We start from the raw sequence: 13,259 nt of genomic DNA, 5'->3' as shown, positions 1-13,259 counted from the left end.
AAGACACCGTTAAGCTATTAACAAATTTTCAGCTTGCTATTAATCAACTTTTCTTTCTTACGCGGGATCCAAGTCTAGAAACTTACTTCCAGAATAATTATATATTTTATTATTATTTTTTTTGAGAGCATACTGTTTTGTTTATAATTTAATTCTTATTTTGAAATTACTCTTTATAGAAAAAACTATGACACTAATTAAAAAGAATAAATATTTACACTTTTACTTTGAAAACGTTCAAAGGCGCGATCATCAACAATTTTTCAGATATACTACTAGCGGATAATGTAAAAGCACATTATAAGTCCAAAAAAGAAAAGAGAAAGTGAGATGAAGGCAGCACTAAGGATATAGGTAAAAAGTATACGGCATGTGTGAAAGAGAAAACAACCGCTAGTGTAAAGTGATGTTGATTATAGTTACTTTCTAGTATCCGTTACAAATCGTTACTTTTGTATAAAGTTATTACCTAAATTTTCTGGTATTGTGGGCACAGGAAGTATGAAAAGCAGAGAAGTAGGATGACAATAGATTGGACTGAAAAATGGAGACTTAGGGGAAATGGAGGGAATGGGAATCCACGGGGAATAGTGAAGCATGATTCCAACTGATAAGAATTAGGAATGAGAATAGGTAGTTATGCTGAGTATACATGGATTAAGCTAACTACATGAAGGTCATGAAGACGTGGTCCGATACCCTTATTGAGTAGGTGAAGGTATTTAGGGGGGTATGGGAACTGGCTAAATCGAGTGATATACTGCTAATATGTATGCTGGACAGAGGAACAATCTAGACAGAAAGTAATCGTCATTATGTGGAAGAATGTTCAAGATAGTAAAACTTATACCTGGTATGATAAAGTGCAACCATATGAAAAATGTGATGCTTATAAGTGGAAGAGAGGGACATGGACAACTGGATGTTCGTAGTGGCACCATCGAAGAAGACTGATCAAGACTGTTAAGTACATCTCTCCGGCGCAGGACTTCTTCAGAAGTGAGTGACAAAACGCAGTAAGAAACAACGACCCCTGAAAAGGCAAAAGCGTAGGAAGAGAAGAATAATAAAGAAGAAGCCAAAATAAAAATACCTGCCGCTTCCAATATCAAAACACTTTGAACACAAAAATAGATTGAACTAAAATTAAAAAGTCAAGAACATCAATTAGACAAAGGAACCTATTAAGAGCGAGAAAAAAATAGCATAATGGAGTTCCACAGATAGCGCGAAGAGTCATAGAGAAAAAATCCTGAGGAAACGAAGAAAACAAAGCAATGATAAAAAAGGATGTAAGTGACGGGAATTAGAGCTAAAGATAAAGTGGAAAAAGGCAGTGGAACTATAATTTGTTTGAATATTTATGTACCATTCGATAACATAATTTAACCTACCACTTAAAATAATTTCTTTTATGGTGTTGAAGGATTTAATGAAACAATTTTGTTTTGTTTCAGATTTTTCGTTAGACGCCAAATTCCTTTTTGACGACAACGCCGAATTCCGTCAAAAAGACCTCTTCTCTAAACGCGACTGGTCTCAGGAAGACGAAAAAGAAGTACTAGCAGCAAAATTCAACTTGAACTACATCGCCCTAGATGGCACCATCGGATGTATGGTAAATGGCGCAGGACTAGCCATGGCTACCATGGATTTGATAACTTTGTATGGTGGTGCTCCAGCGAACTTTCTTGATGTCGGCGGTGGAGCTGATGAACAAGCTGTGAAGGAAGCTTTTAAGATCATCACTCTGGATCCGCACGTGCAGACGATTTTGGTGAATATTTTTGGAGGAATCATGAGATGTGACATCATAGCGCAAGGTAAGTTTGTTTTCAATATTGGAGGGGAAAATTTTTGTATATTTTCACTAGTAATACCACTAGAGGTCAAATTATTTCCGGAAATTTTCTAAAAATATTCATGATCAAAAAAAAATTTCCGGATATTAATTTGACTTCGCGTGGTATTCGGTAAGAAAATTCCACACCAAATTTGCATTTGAAAATCCAAAGCTGCATGAACAGATTAATAGCGCGCCATAGCTTTGTCAGCAATTATTTAGGCTTTCAAATTCGTAATTTCTACTCATTGTAGTTGCATGGGAATACCATTTCAAGATAGAAAATAGTATATTCTTCAATTTTACATAAGTTTTGAGTAACTACAAGTGATAGAAAATGAATCAAAACTAAATTATGTAAACAAATAAAAACTAGTCTGTCAAAAATGTTCTGTTATTGTAAACGTCAAAAAATTTCCACTATAATTCGCTGTTGGGTACCCCACGAGCAAAAAATTTCCGATAAAATACCTCCGTTGCCATGGTGATCTGTCAAAATAACGTATTTTCACAGGTGTGGAATTTTCTAAAGAATATAATACATAATACGAGTATATCGAAATATTTTTTATTTTTAATTTAAATTTTTATTATTTTATTAACTTAATAAAAATGAACGAGATCTTTTTATATCTTTATCTATTTTATAAGCTTCTATTATCTACTGTATTTTTAAGAATTTCTGTTTTTTTCTATTAAAACTACACTCCTGGCCAAAAAAATCGGGACACCTTAAAAATGGGTCATTTTTGATTTTTCGAATCTCCTAAACCTGTTGTGCGATTTTAGTGATTTTTTACTATGTTATAGCTTTATTCTCTAAGAATATCGATGTAGTAATAGTGTGGCTGAACAGGTAAATGTCATTGTATACCGGGTGCAACAATAATACTGTGTTTTTTCCTGAAAGTTCGTAACACCCTGTGGAATATTCTAGCATTTAAAAAATATTGAAATTAAAACTCAATTGTAGCCTTAGCCTTTCTTAATATTCTGCTTTTTGTCTCATTCAGTTATGTTGGATAATGAAAAAGTTAGGTAATATTTTGAAAAACTAGCCATGTTCTTCATCAATACAGGGTGTTTTTAAATAAGTGCGACAAACTTTAAGGGTTAATCCTGCATGAGAAAATAATGACAGTTTGCTATATAAACATAAGTCCGCAAATGCTTCGTTTCCGAGATACGGGATGTTGAATTTTTTCTTACAAACTGACGATTTATTTATTGCTCTAAAACCTGTTGAGCTATGCAAATGAAATTTGATAGGTTTTAAGAGGTAGTTATTTCACGTATTTAGTTTCAATACAACTAAAAATTGTATATTCACAAATGGCGTGCATACAGGTAGTATGACCGGGTAATATGACCCGTATGCACGCCAATGGTGAATATAAAATACATAATTGTATGTCAAAAAATGCGCAATAAGTGCCTCTTAAAACCCACCAAATTTCATTTGCATATTTCAACCGTTTTTTCGAGCAATAAATAAATCGTCAGTGTGTAAGAAAAAATTCAACACCCTGTATCTCGGAAACAAATCATTTGTAGACATACGTTTATAAATTAAACGGTCATTATTTTTTCATGCAGAGTTACCCCTTAAAGTTTGTCGCACTTATTTAGAAACACCCTGTATTGATGAAGAACGTGGCTAGTTGTCAAAGTACCTAATTTTTTCATTATCCAACATAAGTGAATAGGTCAAAAAGCAGAATGTTAAGAAAGGCTAAAGCTACAATTGAGTTTTAATGTCAATATTTTTTAAATGCTAGAATATTCTACAGGGTGTTACGAACTTTCAGGAAAACACAGAGGATTATTGGTACACCCGATATACAATGACATTTACCTGTTCAGCAACACTATTACTACATCCATATTCTTAGAGAATAAAGCTATAACATATAAAAAAAATCACTAAAATCGGACAACAGGTTTAGAAGATTCGAGACATCAAAAATTACCCATTTTTAAGGTGTCCCTTTTTTGGCCAGGAGTGTATATAGAGTGACCATTTGGAAACTTGCAACGTTAATGACTTTATTGTACAAGACCTTCAGTGAATATTTTTGGACTTCCAGGTTCTCTTCCGGGCATATGTTTTCTTCCTGGTCCTATTTTGTTTACCTTCAGCTCATAGTAGAGGATAGGATTGTAGATAGATGCGTACCATGATCATGATGTAGATTATGTTCTACTTGTAAAAAATTAGACAAGCTTTTACGGCTCTCACGAATTTTTGAGGACACTCTAAAATAAAAAGAATTTGACAACATATTTACAGCTATTCGGTGAAAGAATTCACCTGAAAAAGAATAACCAAGAGATAAAAATTGTTACTCTTTTTAGTTTTATTTCATGCGTCTTCATGTGCTATAATTCTTCTCCTTTCTCAGTTCATCATCCTCTACTTCCAAAAGTGCCTTTTTCTTACAACTGGCAGTTTTTACAGTCCTTTGAGTATAAAAATTTACCATGCTCTCTCTTCCTGTATTTGAGATGTATAATACTCTACATACTATTCTCATTAGTTTTGGACTAGATAACAGCGAAACTACAGGGTAGCATTCCATGGTGCCTAATGGATGCTGATGATGTAGTTGTAGTAGGAAATAGTGAAAGAGACTTAGAACAAAAACTGGTACAGTGGAGACAAGCTCTGGAGAAAAAAGGTTTAAAACTTAGTAGGACAAAAACAGAGTATTTGGAATGTTCATTTAAAGATGGAGTTACTACAAATAAAATGGTATCTTTGGATGATGAAATAATTGTGAAAAGCAATAGTTTTAAGTACCTAGGATCGGTATTACAGAGTAATAGAGAAATAGATAGAGATGCATGCAGTAGAATTAGGGCTAGATGGATGAAGTGGAAAGAAGCGAGTGGTGTGTTGTGTGACAGAAAAATTCCAATGAGGCTGAAGGAAAAATTCTATAAAAAAGCCATAAGACCGGCTATGATGTACGGAACTGAATGTTGGGCAGTGAAAAAGAAATAGGAACAACGAATACATGTGGCGGAATGGATGAGTGGAGTGACAAAGAAGGATAAAATTAGAAATGAGTATATTAGGGGAAGTCTAGCTGTGGCACCAATTGATGCCAAAATAAGAGAGCATAAGTTAAAATGGTTTCGTCATGTTCAACGTCGAGACGTTAATCACAAAATAAGAAGAATAGCTGAAGTGCAGATTCCTGGAAGGAGTAGGAGAGGATGACCAAAGAAGGCCTGGGGGGAGACGATAAGGCAGGGCATGTTGGTAAAGGGGATTAACATTGATATGACCCAAGATAGAATTGTGTGGAGAAATGCAATTAGGGAAGCCGACCTCGCATAGGGATAAGGCAAAGAGAATGATGATGAATACTCTACATACTCTCTTTTCAAAAATTAGAACAAGTTGGAGAAAAACCCTAGGTTTTCCTTTCCGTCTTCCTGGCGGGCCTTAGTCCAATTGTCTTTTCGGTCACTTGTGCTCTGACATTGTTTTCCAACTTTTTTGTAATTGAGCATTCTTCTTTCATGCTGTTCCACATTTCCTCTGTTCTTGTTCTTTCCTATCTGGTGATTTGTAGATATTTTTTCGTAAAGTCCAATTCAACTGTCCTTATCGTATTTCGTGTTGTTGTCATTTGCCATACTTCCGCTCCATATAGGGTAATATTCAGCACTATACCCTCAAATATCCATTTATTTGTTTTCTTTGGTTAGAGGGTTGTTCCATATCACTCAATGGATTGTGTTTGAGGCTTGTTTTACCTGTGCTATTTTCATTTCTCGATCTTTAATATACGTAACATCTCAGCTTATCATTAATCTTTAGCATTTAAGAGCCTTACAACTCTTTGAGCAGGCGCGGATTTAGAAATTCATAATAGGGGGGGGGCAGACTTACCTCAAATATTATATTGTCCAGATTAACGACTCACACTTACTCTAAGGATAAAATACACTATATAATCCCAGATACCTACGGTATCAAAAGGATTGATAGACATCGATTGAAAGACAATAATTCACGACTATTAATCTCACTGGTCGCTCTTTACCAACTGTAGGTGTAAAGATTAAGCTTTCTACCATCAATGGGTAGGTACGCCTGGATTATCTAGTAAAATTCAAATTTTTATATCCTTATTGTGTCGCAAAATTTGAAACGTGACTTTTCATGAGATAAGGTTTATAACCTGTGTAATGTATTTGCATTTTAAAACATAATTTTTGTTATTCTTTGAACTGAGAAAAATATTTCCGTTGTTTATGGTTCCGTCGGTACCCAAACAAATGCGCCTGCAGTTTATTTTTCAGAAGAGGATGTTTTATTAGAGCTTATGGCTACTTTGAATTCTTTGGAAGCGGTTGTCGTGTAATTTAGTGTTCTACTGATGGCTTAAAGTTTAGAGTCGACAGAAAAAATAATAAATAATAAAAAACTACTTATAGACTAAATAAAATAGGGGGTCCATGGACCCGTTGACCCCCTGTATCCGCGCCTGCTTGTGAGTCTCTTTTTCTAAACTTAAGTTTAAATCTCCAACCTCGGATCCAATATTTCTCAATTCAAACCGTGTTAAGAACATGTGTTACCTTGCCAACTCCTATTTTTTAGGTATCATTGCAGCTGCTAAAGATCTCCATTTGCACACTCCTATAATATGTAGATTGCAAGGTACCAACGTCGATGATGCCAAAGTTTTGATTGCCAAATCCGGATTAAAGATTTTACCTGTTAACGACATTGACGAAGCTGCCAAACTGGCTGTTAAGTTATCGAATATCGTAAGCCTAGCGAAAGAGTCCCATCTAGAAGTCAATTTTGAAATGCCCTTGTAATTGATGCCATGAAATGCCATTTTGATTATTTTTCACAACTTCGAAAGTTTGTATACCTTCTTATTCTATGTATAAAATAAAAACATACAATTAAGTATGAAATTTTATTTAAATACGCAAAAAAAACGAAAAAATTTACTGTGTACTTAATCCATTTTGGTTTGAACATGTTTTTAAAATAGAGACTGTCTCTCTCTAGTTCCATCCCCCTTTATGTAATATTGGGCGCTTTGTTTGTGAAATATTGAAACACTTTTGAGCTGCTTGGCCAAAATTGTAAGATTGCCGTATGACTCTGTCTGATCAGCTCCCGACGCCGGCGCTGCGTTGGATGTGACAGCATGTGACAGCAGTCGGTGGTAGAAGCCAAGAGACTTCATCAGCGCTTCCTATCGATATTCTCTATAACTTCTAATAATTGTTTAAATTATTTGAACTTCATCAAAAAAGTTTTTCTAATAAGATTCTGGGTTTGACAGACCTGTAAGGTCGCTAATTTTATCTAAATAATGCGATAATCAATGTAACGTTTTGAACTTTGTAACATTGTTTTTTGCTTTAACCTTTAACTACCCGCGCATCAAGTTATAACATAACTACACGCGTGGCGTACTGTATACGCCACAAGAAAATACACTTAAAAACAGCAGATTTGTTTTTTTTTGAAAAAATACACTTAGTTGTTTATTATAAACCTTATTCGGCATCAGTGAATACTTGTATTCGGCATCAGTAAGCCAATTGGGATTTATAACTGGAATCATGGAATAAATGGATACCGTGATAAATAAAATTACTAATAAATTTTGTTTTGAAACGTGATTTTTTACAGGAGAAAAAGTCTTGTTTATAAAGAAAAATATATTTTGTGCCGTAATGACTAAAAAACAATTGAAATATGTACTTATATTACTACTTATATTAATATAATCGTGGCGTATATTGTCCACCACCGGAAACAACAAATGATAAACTGTAAATTACGATCTTCCCAGAACGCCGATTATAACGAAACTAAAACAAAATTGTAAAGCACATTCCAATGATAGGTTAGAGAGATAAACAAGGTCAAAAATTAAATTTTTAAATATATTTGCAGTAGAATTCTTATATCTGGCGTAGAGAATACGCTAGCGCGTGTAGTTAAAGGTTAATTGTCTTGCATGTTACCGATTACAGAATTTAAGTCGCTTACGTACAACCAACATTTTCTTTTAAATTTCTTTAATTAGGGTAATAATCCAAAAGCTACACAAATATTTAGAAGTGAGTAAACAAATTATCGAAAAATAAAAATGTTCTTAATTACCTTTAGAATATTGTATTTATTTTAATGGTTTTTAACATGAAACTTTTTCATACATACTTAATAAACAAGGTATTCGTATCGTCATTGTCAACAAAATGTTGATTTTTATCGATATCAACTTTTAAAAAAGGTATCGAATTTTTTTTTATTTTTGGAAGCAGTGTGGGATCAATGGGAGTGTTAGGGGGTCATGACCTTCCCCCCATCAGACGAAAATAAATATCAATTCAATAATAAAAAAATTCAAAATCCAAAATTCAAAATTCAAAGGACAATGGCATGTGAAGTCCCAGCTTTTATCTAAATTATGTAATAAACAATACACCGTTTGAAACTTTATAACATTGTTTTTTTGCTCTAATTGTCTTGCATGTTACCGATTACAGAATTTAAGTCGCTTACGTACAACCAATATTTTCTTATAAAGTTCCTTAATTAGGCTAATAATCCAAAAGCTACACAAATATTTAGAAGTGAGTAAACAAATTATCGAAAAATAAAAATGTTCTTAATTACCTTTAGAATATTGTATTTATTTTAATGGTTTTTAACATGAAACTTTTTCATACATACTTAATAAACAAGGTATTCGTAGCGTCATTGTCAACAAAATGTTGATTTTTATCGATATCAACTTTTAAAAAAGGTATCGAATTTTTTTTATTTTTGGAAGCAGTGTGGGATCAATGGGAGTGTTAGGGGGTCATGACCTTCCCCCCATCAGACGAAAATAAATATCAATTCAATAATAAAAAAATTCAAAATCCAAAATTCAAAATTCAAAGGACAATGGCATGTGAAGTCCCAGCTTTTATCTAAATTATGTAATAAACAATACACCGTTTGAAACTTTATAACATTGTTTTTTTGCTCTAATTGTCTTGCATGTTACCGATTACAGAATTTAAGTCGCTTACGTACAACCAATATTTTCTTTTAAAGTTCCTTAATTAGGCTAATAATCCAAAAGCTACACAAATATTTAGAAGTGAGTAAACAAATTATCGAAAAATAAAAATGTTCTTAATTACCTTTAGAATATTGTATTTATTTTAATGGTTTTTAACATGAAACTTTTTCATACATACTTAATAAACAAGGTATTCGTATCGTCATTGTCAACAAAATGTTGATTTTTATCGATATCAACTTTTAAAAAAGGTATCGAATTTTTTTTATTTTTGGAAGCAGTGTGGGATCAATGGGAGTGTTAGGGGGTCATGACCTTCCCCCCATCAGACGAAAATAAATATCAATTCAATAATAAAAAAATTCAAAATCCAAAATTCAAAATTCAAACGACAATGGCATGTGAAGTCCCAGCTTTTATCTAAATTATGTAATAAACAATACACCGTTTAAAACTTTATAACATTGTTTTTTTGCTCTAATTGTCTTGCATGTTACCGATTACAGAATTTAAGTCGCTTACGTACAACCAATATTTTCTTTTAAAGTTCCTTAATTAGGCTAATAATCCAAAAGCTACACAAATATTTAGAAGTGAGTAAACAAATTATCGAAAAATAAAAATGTTCTTAATTACCTTTAGAATATTGTATTTATTTTAATGGTTTTTAACATGAAACTGTTTCATACATACTTAACAAAAAAGGTATTCGTATGGTCATTGTCAACAAAATGTTGATTTTTATCGATATCAACTTATAAAACAGGTATCGAATTTTTTTTTATTTTTGGAAGCAGTGGGAGATCAATCGGGTGTTAGGGGGTCACGACCCATGTAAAACAGGCTGCACGAAGTTGCTGGGGGTTCTTTTAGACTTAGACAGTAATTGTAAATGGTCAAACCACATTTCTAATTTGAAATCCAGATTAAGTAGCGCATGTTATTCATTGAGAATTCTTTCACGTCTCTTTAATACATCAATATCAAAAACAGTACACTTTGCCCATTTTTACTCAATAGCCAAATATGGCATTGAAGTCTGGGGTTGTACCTCTGAATTAGAGCAGATATTCGTACTTCAGAAAAGAGCTATTAGGATAATGTATAAAATGAAATTTAGAGATTCTTGTAGAGGCATCTTTAGACAAAACAATATTCTTACAATTCCTGGTCTGTATATATTTTCGTGAATAATGTATTTACATTGCAAAATTTATGAATTTAATAAATTTTAATTTACCATGTTTATTCAACAAGATTCAGAGACAATCACTTTATGCTTCCACAACATCGTTCTGTTTTGTTGGAAGGTAGCACCCATTATGAAGCCATAAGATTCTTTAACAAATTGCCAATAAATATACGAATGAATTTACATCAGCCGACCTTTCGGTTTACGGGCGTTTCGCCTCCGCCGTTTCGCCCCCGACCGTTTCGCCCCCGCCGTTTCGTCCCCAGCCGTTTCGCCCCCGAACCGTTTCGCCCCCGAACCGTTTCGCCCCCGGGATTTTACCCAACATTTTTAACTAGTTTGAGTTATACATTTACCTATTGCTCATTTTTTTGTTTGTTTTTCTTAGAAGTGCTTTGTTACACATATTTATAGTAGATAGACAGGATTAATACATAATTGTTCTCAGAAATAATATTACATATTTTCTTACACAAAGGATTTTCTTCTCAGAAAGCTAATTTTGCCTTACATACAATTTACGGACCTCAAAAATGATCAATAGGTAAATGTATTACTAACATTGTATTTATAACTCAATGCAACTAGTTAAAAATGTTAGGTAAAATCCCGGGGGCGAAACGGTTCGGGGGCGAAACGGTTCGGGGGCGAAATGGTTCGGGGGCGAAACGGCTGGGGACGAAACGGCGGGGGCGAAACGGTCGGGGGCGAAACGGCGGGGGCGAAACGTCCGTATCCCGAACTTTCGGAGGTGTGTACATCAATACATTTGTGAGCTAGAGGGCTAGAGCCATATTCTAAAAATAACTTTTAAGTATGTTTTGTCGTATTTATTAATTTATATTCTTTTTAGATGTATGTCTGTAACTTTGACTTGTCTCGTACATGTACATTGTATAATGTCGCATGTGATCAATAAATTTGACTTGACTTGACCTGACTTGACCTTCCCCCCATCAGACGAAAATAAATATCAATTCAATAATCCTAAAATAAGGACAATGCATGTGAAGTCCCAGCTTTAAATTATGTGATAAACAATACACCGTTTGAAACTTTGTAACATTGTTTTTTTGCTGTAATTGTCTTGCATGTTACCGATTCCAGAATTTAAGTAGCTTACGTGCAACCAACATCTTTTAAATTTCCTTAATTAGGTTAATAATAAATCCAAAAGCTACACAAATATTTAGAAGTTAGTAAACAAATTATTTATCGAAAAATAAAAATGTTCTTAAGAGCACACAGTAGCGATCACAAGGTAGCAACAAACGCGTTCCAAGATTGCGGCTGTAACTTTGAATATTTTGTCGAGATATTTGGCACACATATTTGTAATATAATAAAGAATGGCGGTACAGAGCCCAATTTCAGAAATGTTAGTATGTGGAAATTACTCTATAACTAAATAAAATATTGCAAAAAGGAGCCTGTACCGGCATTAAGAAAGACAAAAAATAAACTTTCTTCAAATAAACTTATCCCGTGCCTAGATTCTGTGTCACATTGGAACTACTAAAAATCGATTTTTGATAACAAGAAATCGAACGTCACTAACTTGGCAACATTTCGCGCCTATGTGTACAAAAATTGTTGTTCTTGATAGTATAAACGTCACTGTCAGTGTCGAATTACCGACGCACTGTTGCCTCACTTTTGAAAGTTCGCAGAACTTTCGCAATCTTGGACCGCGTTTGTTGCTACCTGTTGATCGCTACTGTTTGCTCTTAAGAATATTGTTTTTATTTTAATAGTTTTTAACATGAAACTTTTTCAATTTTTGAAGATATTCTTCTTTAGCGGCGAATCGATTGAGGGTAAAATTTGATTGATCCGCGCGCATGCGCACACCTACAGTATGGTATTAGTTGTTATACGGGCTCTGATTGGGTGTTGAAATTTTGAAATGATCTGTCAATAATTGTTCAATATGGAGGTTATCGGTAAACAAAAATATTGTATAATATTAGTTTTTATTGATGTGTGGACAGAAATAAAATCAAATTTATAATTATAGTGACTTTTTAAATAGTTTTGAAAAGCCGCAGGTACGTAATTCTAAATGTTTCAGTTGGAAATACCTAATAGTTTCAATACCTATCTATTTGGAAAATGTAAACAAAATAATGTAGTTACCTATTAGTAGGCAATGCTTTAATTTACGTAATCTGATTACGAACAAACTTTCTACAAATCTTCATCTCATATATCGTTTTCTTACTCTATATTTTGTTGTATTTTATTTCGCCAAAAATCAAACTAATAATTTTATTAAATTCATATAAATTTATGGTGTAAACGTTTAGTTTGTGTATATTCCCACATGACGTATACGAGAGTTTGGTGCAGTTTGAAATGGCGTCAACTTTCGTACGGCGCGGTAGACGTGGTTCGAGCCACAAGCAAGTTATTATTTTTTAATTTTTTTTTATAGATTTTATTATTGTAAGTATATTATTATATAATTTTTGAAGATTTTCTTCTTTTTTGAAAGTGGTAGATAAGAAAGTTAGTTTGATTTTTAAATAAAATAAGTACAAATAACCTTTTAAGTATATTTACTTCGTTTAAATTACCTATTATATAATAGAAGAATATCTTCTTACGTGCGTACAAAGTACACACACATTCTTTTTCTTTCCATACATACTTAATAAACAAGGTATTTTTATTGTCACTGTCAACAAGATGTTGATCTTTACCGATATCGACTTATAAAAGAGGTATCGAAAAAAAAATTTTTATTTTTGGAAGGGTAAAAGCAAAGAAAATTTATGAATACATGTTGAACATTTATAGGACTCATCACACCACAGAAAATAGTAGAAAAAATACAGGATATTATATTGGAAAATGGTTGAATGACTGAAAGAGATTTACTAAAAGCCTTGGCATCTCCTTAGGCAGTGTAAATTTGTATTATTTTGATAATATTTTGACTGAAGTATTATAGTTTCCAGAAAGCTGTACTCACAAGGCGTTCACTAACAATAGATCGAGCTGCATTCGAATGCAACTTTTACATTTAGAACATTTTCCATAGAATATCTTTTGTCTTGTGCATCAATATATCACTGTGGATGAGACTTGAGACTTAAGTATATCACCATGATCCTGAATCAAAATAGGAGGCTAAAGAGTGATGTGAACCTAGTATGTTTTTTTA

General features: G+C 33.2%; 1 protein-coding gene across 1 annotated transcript in view; it reads left to right on the top strand.

The window, feature by feature from the left end:
* The window catches only part of LOC114331418 (succinate--CoA ligase [ADP-forming] subunit beta, mitochondrial-like), a 31,085-nt gene extending 24,309 nt beyond the window's left edge, over window positions 1-6,776 (top strand). The window contains exons 5-6 of the mRNA XM_050661941.1: window positions 1,458-1,823; window positions 6,459-6,776. Coding sequence (XP_050517898.1) covers window positions 1,458-1,823; window positions 6,459-6,682 — 590 coding nt within the window. The 3' untranslated portion in view covers window positions 6,683-6,776. The remainder of the gene's footprint in view (window positions 1-1,457; window positions 1,824-6,458) is intronic.
* Window positions 6,777-13,259: the final 6,483 nt, after the last annotated feature.

The sequence above is a fragment of the Diabrotica virgifera genome, chromosome 9 (assembly GCF_917563875.1).
Source record: "Diabrotica virgifera virgifera chromosome 9, PGI_DIABVI_V3a".
Taxonomy (NCBI): Eukaryota; Metazoa; Arthropoda; class Insecta; order Coleoptera; family Chrysomelidae; genus Diabrotica; species Diabrotica virgifera.
Note: the sequence above shows the minus strand (reverse complement) of the source record. Positions and strands in the feature narration are given on the sequence as shown.